The sequence below is a fragment of the Macaca thibetana genome, chromosome 3 (assembly GCF_024542745.1).
Source record: "Macaca thibetana thibetana isolate TM-01 chromosome 3, ASM2454274v1, whole genome shotgun sequence".
In the NCBI taxonomy this organism is placed as follows: domain Eukaryota; kingdom Metazoa; phylum Chordata; class Mammalia; order Primates; family Cercopithecidae; genus Macaca; species Macaca thibetana.
This window is the reverse complement of record NC_065580.1, coordinates 58,282,501-58,296,336: the sequence shown is the minus strand read 5'-3', so window position 1 is coordinate 58,296,336 and position 13,836 is coordinate 58,282,501. Positions and strand designations below refer to the sequence as shown.

General features: G+C 36.0%; 1 protein-coding gene across 4 annotated transcripts in view; it reads left to right on the top strand.

The window, feature by feature from the left end:
• The window catches only part of MAGI2 (membrane associated guanylate kinase, WW and PDZ domain containing 2), a 1,483,072-nt gene that overhangs the window by 444,228 nt on the left and 1,025,008 nt on the right, over positions 1-13,836 (top strand). For all 4 annotated transcript variants that reach the window (XM_050782786.1, XM_050782785.1, XM_050782788.1 and 1 more), the window contains exon 2: positions 10,866-10,982. In XM_050782786.1, coding sequence (XP_050638743.1) covers positions 10,866-10,982 — 117 coding nt within the window. The remainder of the gene's footprint in view (positions 1-10,865; positions 10,983-13,836) is intronic.

Genomic DNA, 13,836 nt, shown 5'->3' with positions numbered 1-13,836 from the left:
TGTAGGTTAGCTGACCCTTCTTTCTAGCTGCCTTTAACATTTTTTCATTATGACCTTGGAGAATCTTGTGTAGTATTTTGCAGGGGTTCTCTAAATTTTCTGAATTTTAATGTTGACCTTTCTAGCAAAGTTGGGTAAATTTTCATGGACAATATTCTGAAATATGTTTTCCAAGTTGCTTGGTCTCTCACCCTGTCTCTCAGGCAGGCCAATTAGTCATGGACTGGGTCTCTTTCCAGAATCCCATCTTTCTCAAAGGTTTTATTTATTCTCCTTGCGGTTTTTTATTTTTCTTTTTCTTTGACTGAGTCATTTTGGAGAACCAGTCTTCAAGCTGTGAGATTGTTTTTCCTCAGCTTGGTCAATCCTGTTGTTAATAGTTGCGATTGCATTATGAAATTCTTCTACCATGTTTTTAAGCTCTATCAGATCAGTTTGTTCATATAATGGCCATTTTGTCTATCAGTTCCTGTATTGTTTTATTGTAAACCTTAGATTACTTGAATTGGGTTTTGACTTTCTCCTGTATGTTAGTAATCTTCATTCCTATCTATATTCTGAATTTTATTTCTATCATTTTAGCCATCTTAGCCTGGTTAGGAACTGTTGCTGGGAAACTAGTGGTGTCATTTGGAGGGAAGAAGCCACTTTGGGCTTTTGAGTTGCCAGAATTCTTGTGCTGGTTCTTTCTCATGTTTGTGAGCTGATGTTGCTTCAGTCTTTGAAGTTGCTGACCTTTGGATTTCTTTTTCTTCTATCCTATTTGATGTCCTTGGGGAGTTGATTATGGCATAAGGTGGGTTCAGTTGACTGGTTTCATTTTTGAAGGATTTTAGGGGGCCAAGGCTCAACTCATAACTCCTGAACTGTGTGCTCTAACTCTAGGGGGCCAGTATGGACCCCAGCTTTATTCTGTAGCTCCTGGAGGTTAGGAACCTAACTCACTGGAGGGGCCTGAATTGTTTCCAGACAACTGGTTAGAACTCTCTGATGGGTGGTTCCAGCCTCAGCGCTTTGTAGGGCAGTGGCAGCAGGATTGGTCCTCATTTGTATATGCCAGCAGCAGCAGCAGTGCTGCAAGTTGCATGGCTGAGTATTGATGGGTACAAATGTGCTGACCTTTGTTGGGACACTTGCAGTGTTGGCAGGGCACCACTGTGTGGAGATGCACGGGGTCTCACCAGTGTCTGTGCATGCATTTGCATGGGGAAAAATGTTAGCACAGGCATGTGTCACTGGCAGGCATGGGACTGTGTGTCCTGTGTTCATGCATTAATGTAGATGGCAGCTGCTGCTGGGGTTGGGGGCAGATCAGTTGGTCTACTTTTGTAGTTTCGCACCAGTCGCAATATTGGCATGGGGTGGGGTGTGGGTGGATGTGGAGCTGACAGTCTCCAGTTTCCATGCTAGCCAATGCTCCAACAGCAATGGCAGCACTGTTGGGGGAGTGTTAGAGAGTTGGGGTTCACTTACACTGGCAGCTGTGTCACAGTATGGTGCACATGCATCTGGCAGGAAAGGAAGGCAAGGTCTACCCAAGCTTACATGCCTCAGCAAAGCAATGTGGGGGGATGGTTGTGGACAAGTGCATGCCAGCAAAGCAACTCAGGGGAGACTGTGGTAAGAGAAGGGCATAGGTGGACAGGTACATGTCTGCAGGGACACTCTACTGGGGCACTCTACTGGAGCTGTCTACTGGTCAAGTACAGTCTATCAGTGCAGGAGCTATGATGCTTGCCACCAGGATGCCACCACAACCTGGGCTTCTGAGGCTGTACTGGAATCAGGCCTAGCTGGGGTCACAGGAGAGGCCAGCAGACCAAAGGTGCTCCAGTTGGACTAGCCCAGCCTCGTCAGCAAGACCACCCTGTAATGTTCAGCTCTAACAGTTTTCTTAGGCCTTAAGTTTCCTATGGGTGCAAGGCAGCCCTGGAGGATGGGCATCGCTGGTAGTGCTCCACTCCAGATGTTCCCACACCAAACCCTCTGGGTTCCACACTGGCTGGAGTTCTGCCCGTACTACTTCTATAAACAGCTCTCTCTGCCAGTTCAGTTGTCCATGGGGGTCATGTAGTCTCCTGCTGGCAGAATTCCAGGGGCCCCTGGGGAGAATGGGTTGCTCCTTGCCTGCTCAACCCCCGCCCCTTCCACAGAAGTCATTGGGGGCTAGAAATAACTCCCTGTGCAGGGTTCCCTGCTTCCTGCCCATTTGACCCAGTATCTGTGTCTTCCCTCTCTCCATTTTCAATGGATCTTCCCTCTGAGGATTTGCTAGGAGTACACCAGTCTTCCCAATGTCCTCATCTCTCATGGGGATGCTGTACATGTATAACAACAATGTGTTTCCAACATACCATACATTGTGCACTTCAGGTGCCTAACGAATGAAAAGATTTATAGGTGGGCCAAGGACGTAATTATAATATACATTTTTCTGCAGTAAAAACCATTCTGCATTCCAAAATAAACCTTTAGAACACATTCCTCATTTGAAGTCAGTCTTGTAGCAGTTGGAATCATGAGCCTATAATTGTTATAACTTAATTAGTACTGATCCATCACAACTCAGACTATGGAGGCTATATTAGTCTGTTGTTTGGAATGAGATTTGCAAGGGAATTTCTTTGTGTAGTCATTGTAAAATTCAATCAAAAATAAAACTGGAATTTCTTTTTTGTTGATTTGGGCAAGGTGTTCTGTGTCGTGATACTTTTAAGGATAAAGTCATTTGGAGTGAACCATGTATTGTACCAGATCATTGGAGAGTTTTTAAGTTTCAGCAGGTTAGAAAAAAATTAGAGGACTGACCTGGCTTTTAAGAATTTATTTAATTTTTCATTTTTATAGAGATGGGGTCTCATTATGTTGCCCAGGCTGACCTGGAACTCCTGTCCTCAAATGATCCTCCTGCCTCAGCCTCCCAAAGTTCTGGGATTACAAGCATGAGCCACCATATGCCTGGCCTGACCTGGCTTTATAATTCTCAAAACACGAAATAATGTCAAATGTTTTTCAGTTGACTTGGGGATACAGCTTCCTAATTAAAAATGAAACAAGTTTAAATATTCATTGTTTAAATACCATTTACATGTTCACTTTTAGTTTTATGAATGAAGGTATTTCAAGCATACCAAAGTATGAGCATGTTCTTTTGCTTTTTTATCAATGTGGATGCATTCTTAAATTGGACTTATCAAGAACAAAAACAATTGTGAATTTTTGTCATTACATTTTAAAATTTATATACTGAAACTTGGAGTAAAGTTAGAGGCAATAAACTGAGACCCTAAGAAGGAAAAATTTTGCCTGCTAAATTATGTAGATATTTTGGACAATAGCGGTTTTTTTTCACTTTAATAATCTTAGTAAATTTTTTTGTAGAAGCCTTATACCTATGAGGTTTATGAACCTTCAATAATTTTAAATTCATTCATAGCTATCCTAATAGATTGCTTTTCACTTTTAACTTTGAGTGGTGCATCTCTGGTTTTGAAAAAATGGATTGAATTTAGGTTAGATTATTATGTCCCTTTTTTCCATGTATATTTTTCCTTTCATTATGCCGAATTTGTTGTGACTTCCTGCTTTGCATAAAGAACATCTAATTTGTAAGAGTTAGATAATCAAAGAAACTAACAGGATATACCCTGTTATTAGACTGAATTAGCCATCTTGGTACATTATTAAAAATTTTGATACACTTGAGATTGTTTCAACTTTGGGCTCATCGTTCATATTTTCAGACGATAAAATTTCAGGTACCTACTATGATGCCTGGCATATACTGAGAACTCATTTTCTTTTCTCAATGGGAAGAAATATCATTAACTATAGGAACAACTCTAACATTTAGTTTGAGACCAAGGCTAACAATGAAAAATGAAACTCAATAATAATATTCCATCTGTATAATAGTAGGGGAAAGGAAATAATAAAAAAGCTATTTTCAATAGAGCTGGAGAATATATAAACCATTTACATTTATCTCTGTCATTTTCTCTGAAATAGCAATTATTCTCTCCAGTTTTACATCTTCTAATGACCTGCAAATGTTTAATATATTTTGCTGTCTTTCTTACTATTCCATTTCTTATACAAAATATGCAATACCATGAAGATTTTGAAGAAACAGCACAGATACTAAAGCATGATTAAAAAGATTGTCTATACTCTCTAATATTATGAATAAAATATTGAAGGGATAGAAATTGTCATATAAGTAAGAATTTTCAGCTATGGAAAAACTAACAAACCAGGGCATCTTCAATGAGTTTTATGGCTTTTGTATGTGTATTCCTATTTAAAATAGGCAAATTGGGAATTATTAGGGGAAGGAGAATTTTACTGCCTCATAATTTATAGGCTGTCTAGTCTAGATCAAATGCATGCAGTGATTTTGTGTAGTACTCTGGCCACTTGAAAATAAGATAGGCTTCTAGATCATCAGAAATCAAAGACACAATTTTCTACCTAAAAAGGGAATGGAGCCTGTTCTGGCAGGCTGGATTAGATATGTCTGTCACCTGTTTTGTGTCTGTGGCTCTTAGCAGAATCAATCAACTTTCTTGTGATTTATTTCTTCATTTTTGAGGTGAGCCAAGCAGAAACTATTTTTGAAAAAGGAACTTAACAACATAGCCCTATAATACTTTCCCGTCTATTCCTCAACTTATCCACCATCCAATAAATTAACATAAGGTACATTTGCAGTTACTCATGAAAATATCTTAAAGCATATGGATACATTTCCTTCTCTTCTAATTTCTCACAGACTGCTTTGCTTAGCTACGTTCCTACTTATTTGTTGAAGATAAGATCTGAAGTCAGTTGTCTACTGATGATGTAAGATTCCTGGATAATTGCACAACTAGAAAACAATATCAAAAGGAGATTATTCATAGTTTTATTTCTTATGGAGTATAGCTAATTTGTAAACTATAAGGAAATAGTAAAATAATTTGGTTGTCTGGTTACCAAAAGAAATCCCAAATTAGAAGATGTTCCTAATAAATATTTTATAGGGAAACATAAAATTCAGACCTAGAGGAGATGTTATTTGGTCCTACACCCATTGTTATGGACTGAATGTTTGTCCAAAACTCATATGTTGAAATCTTAACCCCATGGTGATTATATTAGGAGGTGGGGGTATTTGGGAGGTAATTAAATTGTGAGGGTTGGACCCTCATGAATGGGATTGGTACCCTTATAAAAAGAAACATTATTTTCCTCTTGGCCATGTGTGGATACAATTAAAAGATGGCCATTTCCAAACCAGGAAGAGTACCCTTACCGGGCACCAGATATGTTGGTTTAATCTTGAACTTTCTGCCTCCAAAAATGTGAGAAACAAAGATTAGTTGTTGAAGCCACCTAATCTATGGTATTTTGTTATAGCAGCTTTAAGTGACTAAGTCACCCTCATTTTATAAATAAGAAAAAAATGAGATCCAGAAATGATTTGTGCAAGACCACTTAATGAATAAGTGTTGGGGTGGTAATTAACACTCGGTTTCCTGATTGAAAACCTAGTGTTCTTGCTACTACAGCATTTGTGATGTATTTATTTAGCATACATTTCATGGTCTTGTGTGTCAAAAAGACATTGCTTTAGACATGGGAGAAGTTATAAGAGGGGAGAAGATATAAAATGCATAGGAAACACTCTCTGCTGGGGAGCTTATAACATAATAGAAAATATAAAACAGGTCCACAAATTACTGTTTGGCCTGTTATAACGTGCAAAGTACTAAAGAGAAATGAGCAAGATACGGAAGTTCAGAGCAGAGAGAAGACTTCTGGCTCAAAGATCATAGGAAGGCCAACTACAGAATAATTTTAAGCCGAAGGTTGGATAGAAATTCCATGGATAATAGCAAAGGGAAGGCATTCTTATCCATAAAGTTTTATTAGTTGCAAACAACAAAAGGAAAGTTGGAGAAGCTGGCCAGAAAAATACAAGAACAGGATAATTCTGCATGTCCAAGAGGGAGAAATTATGGGTAATTTCTTCAGAGTGTCACTTTCAAGATGAATGCAGGTGCATTCGCATTCTTTGGACACTCTACTTCTATAGCCATTTCCTGGAAGAAACATTTTGATTGACTAAGTAAGAGCAGAGTAGCTCAGCACAAAGACCCACCACATGTACTGAATGATATAGTTACTCAATAAAAGAAAGAGAAAGAGAAAGAAAAGAGAAGAAAAGAAAAGAAAAGAAAAGAAAAGAAAAAGGTGCTTCTACCAAAAGAACGTGGTACAAGATAAAGAACAAAGTTGAATGCAAAAAGTAAAGCACAAACTAAAATTAAATATTCACCACAGTATTTTGTGGAGTGTGATTGAAAAACAAACAAAATAAATAAGATGATTAGAACATTAGAGTAGCCTGCTTTGACTGAAGCACAGGATGAATAGATGACATCAAAATGAGCCAAACCCTGGTGGTCATCCCCACCTTTCCCCTCTCTACTCAACCCCTACTATCCCAGTTAGTGAACTGCTTTCTCCAGTTTATACTGATAAAAGTTTATAAGATACATGTTCATTTCAGAATCAGTAGACTCAAGGGGAGGGGAAGGTTGAGCTGATGGTCATGTCTGAGTGAGGGATGGCACTACTTTGCTAGATGGGACTGCTAGCAACCAGACCCCATGGCACAAACATTATAGACACTAGCATATTTCTCCCTCAAATTTTGAAAGAGCGGTATTTGCTACAAGGCTGGGGCTACCAAATTGCCTTAAGGAATACGCCAAGGAGATTATGTCCCTCCAATCCAAGCAGCATCTTTTTCCTTTGTTTCCTCAGTCTAGGTATTCAAGTAATAGAAATGACAAAGCAGTCAATTTCTACAGAGGGCACTCCTGAAAACGATGGAAACCTTAGAAATGCACACCAGTTTTGAATGTTGGCACTTGGTGTTTTCTCCTCAAATAGACCATAGATGTTGCTCCCTAGTGCTTCCCTCACTCCCCACCCCACCATTGTTTTAAACCCAGTACCATACTGCTTGTGTGAGCTTCACTTTCCTCATTTGCAATAGGAAGAGTTTGAACTGAGCTCTATTCTTAAGTTATATTTTGATGTTAAGTTCAAAAGTTTGATTGAGGTCATGTTGAGAAAGGACTTGACTGCTTTGTACTAAGAAGTTTGGTCTTCAGACTATACAGCATGAAAATTAGGTACATGTTTTTGGAATTGTAGGCTTCAAATCCCTTCCAGCTCTCTCATTTACTAAAACTGTCATTTGAGAAGGCATTTAATATTTATCTACAGTCTTATTTATTAAAATACAGGAAATAAAAACTTTTTCACATAACTAAATAAAATTAAGTCAATAGCTATTCAAATATAACAGCAAGTAAGAGCCACCGATTTTTTTGAAGGAAAAAGTACAAATGGCTAAAGAATGCAACGAGACATTAATGCTGACAGTGCTCTCCTCAACAAAACGATTGATGTGTGCATCCTGTGAACTACCAAATCTAGGAATCATTAACAAATGATAGAGGAGAAACTCTACAAACACTGAAAGTAAAATAAAAAAATTATAACTATGGAAAATAAGATAGCAAATTACTTATTTATTTTAACAATAAACACTTATTGCATACTTTTTGGAACTCTGTATTTTTTAGCTTGCTTTAAAAGGCTGACTTATAAATCTGAAATCAGATCATCTTGAGACTCAGACTCTACTTTTTCAGGACATCATTGCCCAATGTCTGTTGTTTAATTCCGCTCTAATTGAAATTTCTAATTAAGGATAAATATGCCTTTATACCTATGTATGTGTATGTGTATACATTATATATGTATATACATATCACACAAACATATAACACATGTGTATACACACATACTGTACTTATACATACATGTGTTATACATCATATATACACACATACTGTGCATATACACACGTATTATACACGTGTATATATGTATATATATTCATACACAAAAATATATGTGTATATATACATATGTGTATATATACATATGTGTATAACATTTATATATGTGTGTATATATATGTGTGTTTTAGGATCATGTACAGTTGTTCAACTACATTAGTTTTAAAAGAATACTCAACCATAATAGTTTTTTTAATGAGTGTTTACTTTTTCTCTATATAATAAGAAATCTTAAGATAGTAGTTATTGACATTGTTTTTAGCTGTTTAGTAAAGCCCATTAGGGTTGCAGGCTGTTTCTAACCTCTACTCCAGTATCCTGAGCATGGTGAATTTTTCTGTGTGCTTGTCACTTCACTTCACGGTCAGAATATGGCTGCTACATCTCAGATATTATGTCCATTTCCTTCTGGGCTAGGTGTCAATGGCCAGAACATAGCTGCTAGAAACTGCAAAGGCAGTTAAGAAAGTGGAGAATGATTGCATGACTTTCCAGACCACTGTGATCCATGCCCTGAGGCTCAGCAGGTTTCTGCCCAAAACTAAATCAGAGCTCTTTTAAAAGGAAAGAATAATGGAAAGAATATTGGGTAGGCAACTAGTAGAATTTGCTGTAAGAATACTGGATTAATAAAATTGCCTCACTTGAAAGATGCTTATGATAAATTGTAAAGAATGATAAAGCATTTGGGAAATAGGAGGAAAGAGAAATCTTCTAAAACAAAGGGCATTGTATGTGAAATTTTGTTATAATTTATGACAACTCATTTTAATTAGTGAAGGAAATTTTATATTGATTCTTAAAAGTTTTGACAGGTCCTTCTATGAAAAAAAAGATACAGTCATTGAAATGAATAAATAGACTTTTTTGTTGTTTTCTTAGATAGTTAACTTTCAAGAAATGTAATTCAGTATATCTGTAGTAAAGCAAAAGAAAGGTTTAAACTGTTGATATATTTTTAGGGACAAGAATCATCCTGAACTACAAAATGCGAACTTATCCACATTACATTAGGTGACTGATTCTGGCTTACCTTAATAAAGAGACTACATCTGTTGTTCTATAGTTGGCATTTTCTTAGGATGCCAGAAAGCATCTCATAACTTGGTATATCTCACATATAGATTGAAAGAAAAGGAGAAGGAAGAGGGGGTGCATTTGCCAAAGGACCTGTAGCCTTAGAATCCGGCAGAAATGACAGCTGAGAACAGTCGCGGGCATAATGCTTACTCAGTAGGTGTAATAAATTAGCAAGGGTAAGCAAGTATTGCTGACTGGAAAAAAAAATAAAGAAGAAAAAGAGAATTTCAGGATTTCTAAACTATTAGCTACTTCTGTGTGGTGCCAGCAAGTCCAAGATACGTGGAAACACAGGGCATTTGAGATGTAAATAAGTAATTGTTGCAATTGGGTAATGGCAGTTTCAAATGACTTTTATTTCTGACTGCTCTGCTTCTTTGGCTGAGAAATGGATTTGAATTTGGAAAATTATATGTTCAATCATTCCGGATGTAATATTTATATACACCCAACAAAAAATGTTTTCCTTTCATGTCATTTGATTTCCACTATCATATTATATTGGGTGGTAAAATAGATTAAGAGACCATTTGCTCAAATATGAAAGAAACATCATCTGGAGGGTAAGAATTTTGACAGTTAATTCAGTTGAAAATGATATCTTGCAGTTAAAAATGGCATCTTATTGAGACTATACCTGCAGATTAGGAGGCAACTGAAATGATGGATTTTGAAAACTTTAGAAATGTTACAATATGTAAGTCTATTAGCTACTGTTTGTGTCAAAGCTCTTTGTTTTGCATATATGCACACATAATGCTAGCTTGTGTGATCATGGCAGGGCAAATAGATTTATGAATTCTAATTCTGAGATTCAAAAGGATTTGAAGAGAATATAATTTTATGATTATTGCAGATTTCCAGTTTCCTCTATCTTTAATTGTTTGTCTTGGCTCAATTGCCCTAGTATATTTGATTGAAATAATAAGAGTTTCAGGAATTCTTACTTATATTTTTACTGGTATTTTGATTTATAATTAATTCTTTCCAGTATGGAAATAGGAAAGGTTTTAAGATAAATCTTTTTAAGCTAACAAGTTATCTTTAAATATCAAGTTAGTTATCAAGTTAGTATTTGATAGATCTACATTGTTGTTTTTTTAACTATAGCCCAGTTTATTTTTTATTAGATTTTAAGGGCAGTCTCAAAACTGTTTGTATTGAAAAAAGAAAAAAAAAAACCCTACCTTCTTTCAAACCTTGTGTCTTGTTAAAAACATTTGTACATATACTACAAAATAAAGAAATTCCTTTTATTTATTGCATAAAGGAAGTAAAATCATTAATATTTGTGTAGATTTTTCTTCTTTAACTTTTTATACCATCCTACTTAACTAAATCTAGAGCAACTTTCAATAACTTAAAAATCTTTTCATACTTTTAAGACATTATGCTAAGTAAAATAAGCCAGTCACAAAAGGCAAATATTATAGATTCTACTTATATGAGGTACCTAGAGTAGTCAAATTTATAGACAGAAAAGTGGTTTCCAGGAGTTGGGGTAGGGTGGAATGGGAAGCAATGAATAAATGAGTAAATAGTCTCTTCAGCCATGCAATGAGATATACTATAATATTTCAGTATGAGTCAGGAGTAACGTGTCTTTTACCATGATATAGGCTTCATTCTAAATGAAGGATAAATTTAGGAATATATGCAAAGTATTGAACATAGACTTCCCAGGCAATTATTGTCTCAGTAAATGTTATCTCTATTATTATGGCAGTAAATATTTGAGAAGATCAAAAGAACACTTTGAAATAGTGCATCTTTTTAATGGGTTCCTGAGTATATTGATGACAGAATCAAATTACATGCTTAAAGTATTTTCCAACATGCCTTACCAAGAAACTTTTTTTATTTTAGGAGGAATTGTTGATAAAGACCTTCGTCACTACCTCAACTTACGATTTCAGAAGGGTTCTGTGGACCATGAGCTTCAGCAAATCATTCGTGACAACCTCTACCTCCGCACGGTGCCATGTGAGTACAACGGGCAGTATTAATATTTTGATGTTAAGAGATAAATGTTTAGCTATATATTCATTGATTAAAAGAAAGTGAAATTGCACTGATTTTTTTATAGTGGGCTTTTGGAACAGAAAACTTATTTGAGATGTGGCAATTTTAAGTGCAAACGCTTATAACTGCAGTAGTATGGTTTATGATGAAGTTGTAGCCAAAAGAGACTTGTGATGTTCAAGCTATAAAATCTAACTTACATTTCTGAAGTTAGTATTGAGAAATATTGATTCTAGTCCAGACTGTTGGTGATTCTGAATGAATTATGATGGAGATAGAACTCCACATTGGGAGACAGGAGAATGCAAATTTAATTTATTAGTTGAAACAGCTATTCTGTGAGTGGAATCTTCACAGTAACTCCCAACCTCATCTCTTGTTTGCCACAGGAGAGTCTCACAAGTAAAAAGAAAAGTGCACGTTGGAAAGTAAAGCTAAGTGTTATGCAAGTCTTACAAAGCAATGATGCTTAGAAAGCATGTTGGGCTAAATTTCTTATATGATCCGCAAATGATCATTTCTGATTATCCTGCCAAAAGAGAGGAATTGGTAAAATGATAAAATTTTAGTGTCTGTTTCAGCTTACCTGAGAATCCTGTATTAACTTTAAGACAAACGAAGGACTTTTAAACTCAGGTTCTAGATCCTAGATTGGTATCAAAAATCCATTTTCTTCAAGACAGATTCCATGCATTTCAGGCACTTTCCACTCTCTCTAGAAATTCTGGGCTGTGGGCTGTGGATGTTGTGTGAGTTTCTTTTTTTTTAGTTCTGTTCTAAATAAACTCAAAGCTGTGGGTCCTGAAAGATAACATTAAATGAAGAAAAATTTGGCTAGTATAAGTGAAACAATAAGCAAAACAAACAAACAAAAATATTATCTAGGGTTGAACCACCAGAGCTAGGTAACTATAATTATCTGGAATAGATATTGGATAATTGTACTGAAATAATGAGCACACACAGAGATGTGAAGATGGAAAGGTTATCACCCAGTCCTATTGACTTACCCACCTTTTGGGAGAGGTGGACTTTTGCCATCGTTAGCACTGAATATTCATCAAAATGACAATGCCAGGACACCATTATCAAGTCTTCCTAAATGAGAATACTTGATGATTGGCATTTCGTCAGTCAAAATGATACTCCTGTCAGTGTGTGTTAGTTAAGTGAATAGGCTTTTGGACTCTTGCTTTAAACCTGGAAGTTGAGAAAAGTGCATTCTTAAACTTGTAAGTTTGACATTAGAGTGATGGACACAGGAAGATGGATTAAAGTAAGTGACTGAACTATTTATAAGGTAACGGGTGGACGCATTTTCAAAGCTGTGATGTTGTCAGTGCAGCAGTGTGAATTTATCTTTTGTGACATGAAAGAAAGGAGATCTGAAATACTGAATAAAGAATCCAGGCAGTTTATTATGTTTAAAAGCTGAGAAAAATAGATAAGAAGCTGACATTCAGGAATACATGTAGTCCTTGCTAAGGCGATGACATAAATAAGAAAGTCTTAATTAAATATGAAGATAATAGGAGTAAATTTTGTATTAGTTAATTAACTTCTTAAATAAAGCATCTCCTTTTAGAGTACTAGAGAAGACTATGAAGGAAAAGTAAATATAAGGGAAAATAGTTAGACTTACATAAGTAAACATAAAGAGCTTTAAGATGTAATTTCAGTACAAGGTTATAAATTTAATTAGAAATCCTTGGATAGCTCCTATAAAGGAGATGATTAGAAACTCAATTTGAATATCATGATGAAACAATTATTCTTTGAATTTTCAGCCATCTGTCCTAGTAGCCAATTCCAATAACATTATTGACTAATGATGTTTATAACTTGGCAAAAAATGAACAAAAAATACAGAGATTCTAACTTGTATTATAAAAATTGCTTTATACTGATTAATTGACCTGGATGATCCACCATGTTGACTCAGTATTTTATTTTTTTTTTTTTTTTTTTTTTTTTGAGATGGAGTTTTGCTCTTATTACCCAGGCTGGAGAGGAAAGCCACGATCTCGGCTCACTGCAACTTCTGCCTCCCGGGTTCAAGCGATTCTCCTGCCTCAGCCTCCTGAGTAGCTGGGATTACAGTCATGTGCCACCACGCTTGGCTAATTTTGTATTTTTAGTGGAGACGGGGTTTCTCCGTGTTGGTCAGACTGGTCTTGAGCTCCCGACCTCAGGTGATCCGCCCGCTTTGGCCTCCAGAAGTGCTGAGATTACAGGTGTGAGCCACCATGCCCAGCCCAACTCAGTATAACTTAAATTTTTTTTTCTTCATGTATCTTTTTGAATTTCTAATTGATACATAATAACTTACATATTTATGGGGTACATATTTATTTTGTTACATGCATAGAATGTGTAATGATCAAGTCAAGGTATTTGAGGTATCCATCACTTTGAATATTTATCATTTCTGTGTGTTGGGAACAATTCTAGTTATTTCATCCAGCTTCTTTGAAATATACAATACATTGTTGTCAACCGTAGTCACTCTGCTGTCAAGCAATAGAACTTCTATCTTTTATCTAACTGTATATTTGTACCCATTAACCTACCTGTCTTCATTCCCCATTCCTCACTCTCCCAACTCTCTATTATCTATCATTCTTCTATCTATCTCCATGGAATCAACGTTTTTAGCTCCAACATATGCATAAGAACATGTTATTTCTGTCTTTCTGGTCCTGGCTTGTTTCATTTAACATAATGATCTCCACTTCTGTCCATGTTGCTGCAAATGACAGGATTTTATTCTTTTTTATAGTCGAAGAGTATTCCATTGTCTACATATACCACATTT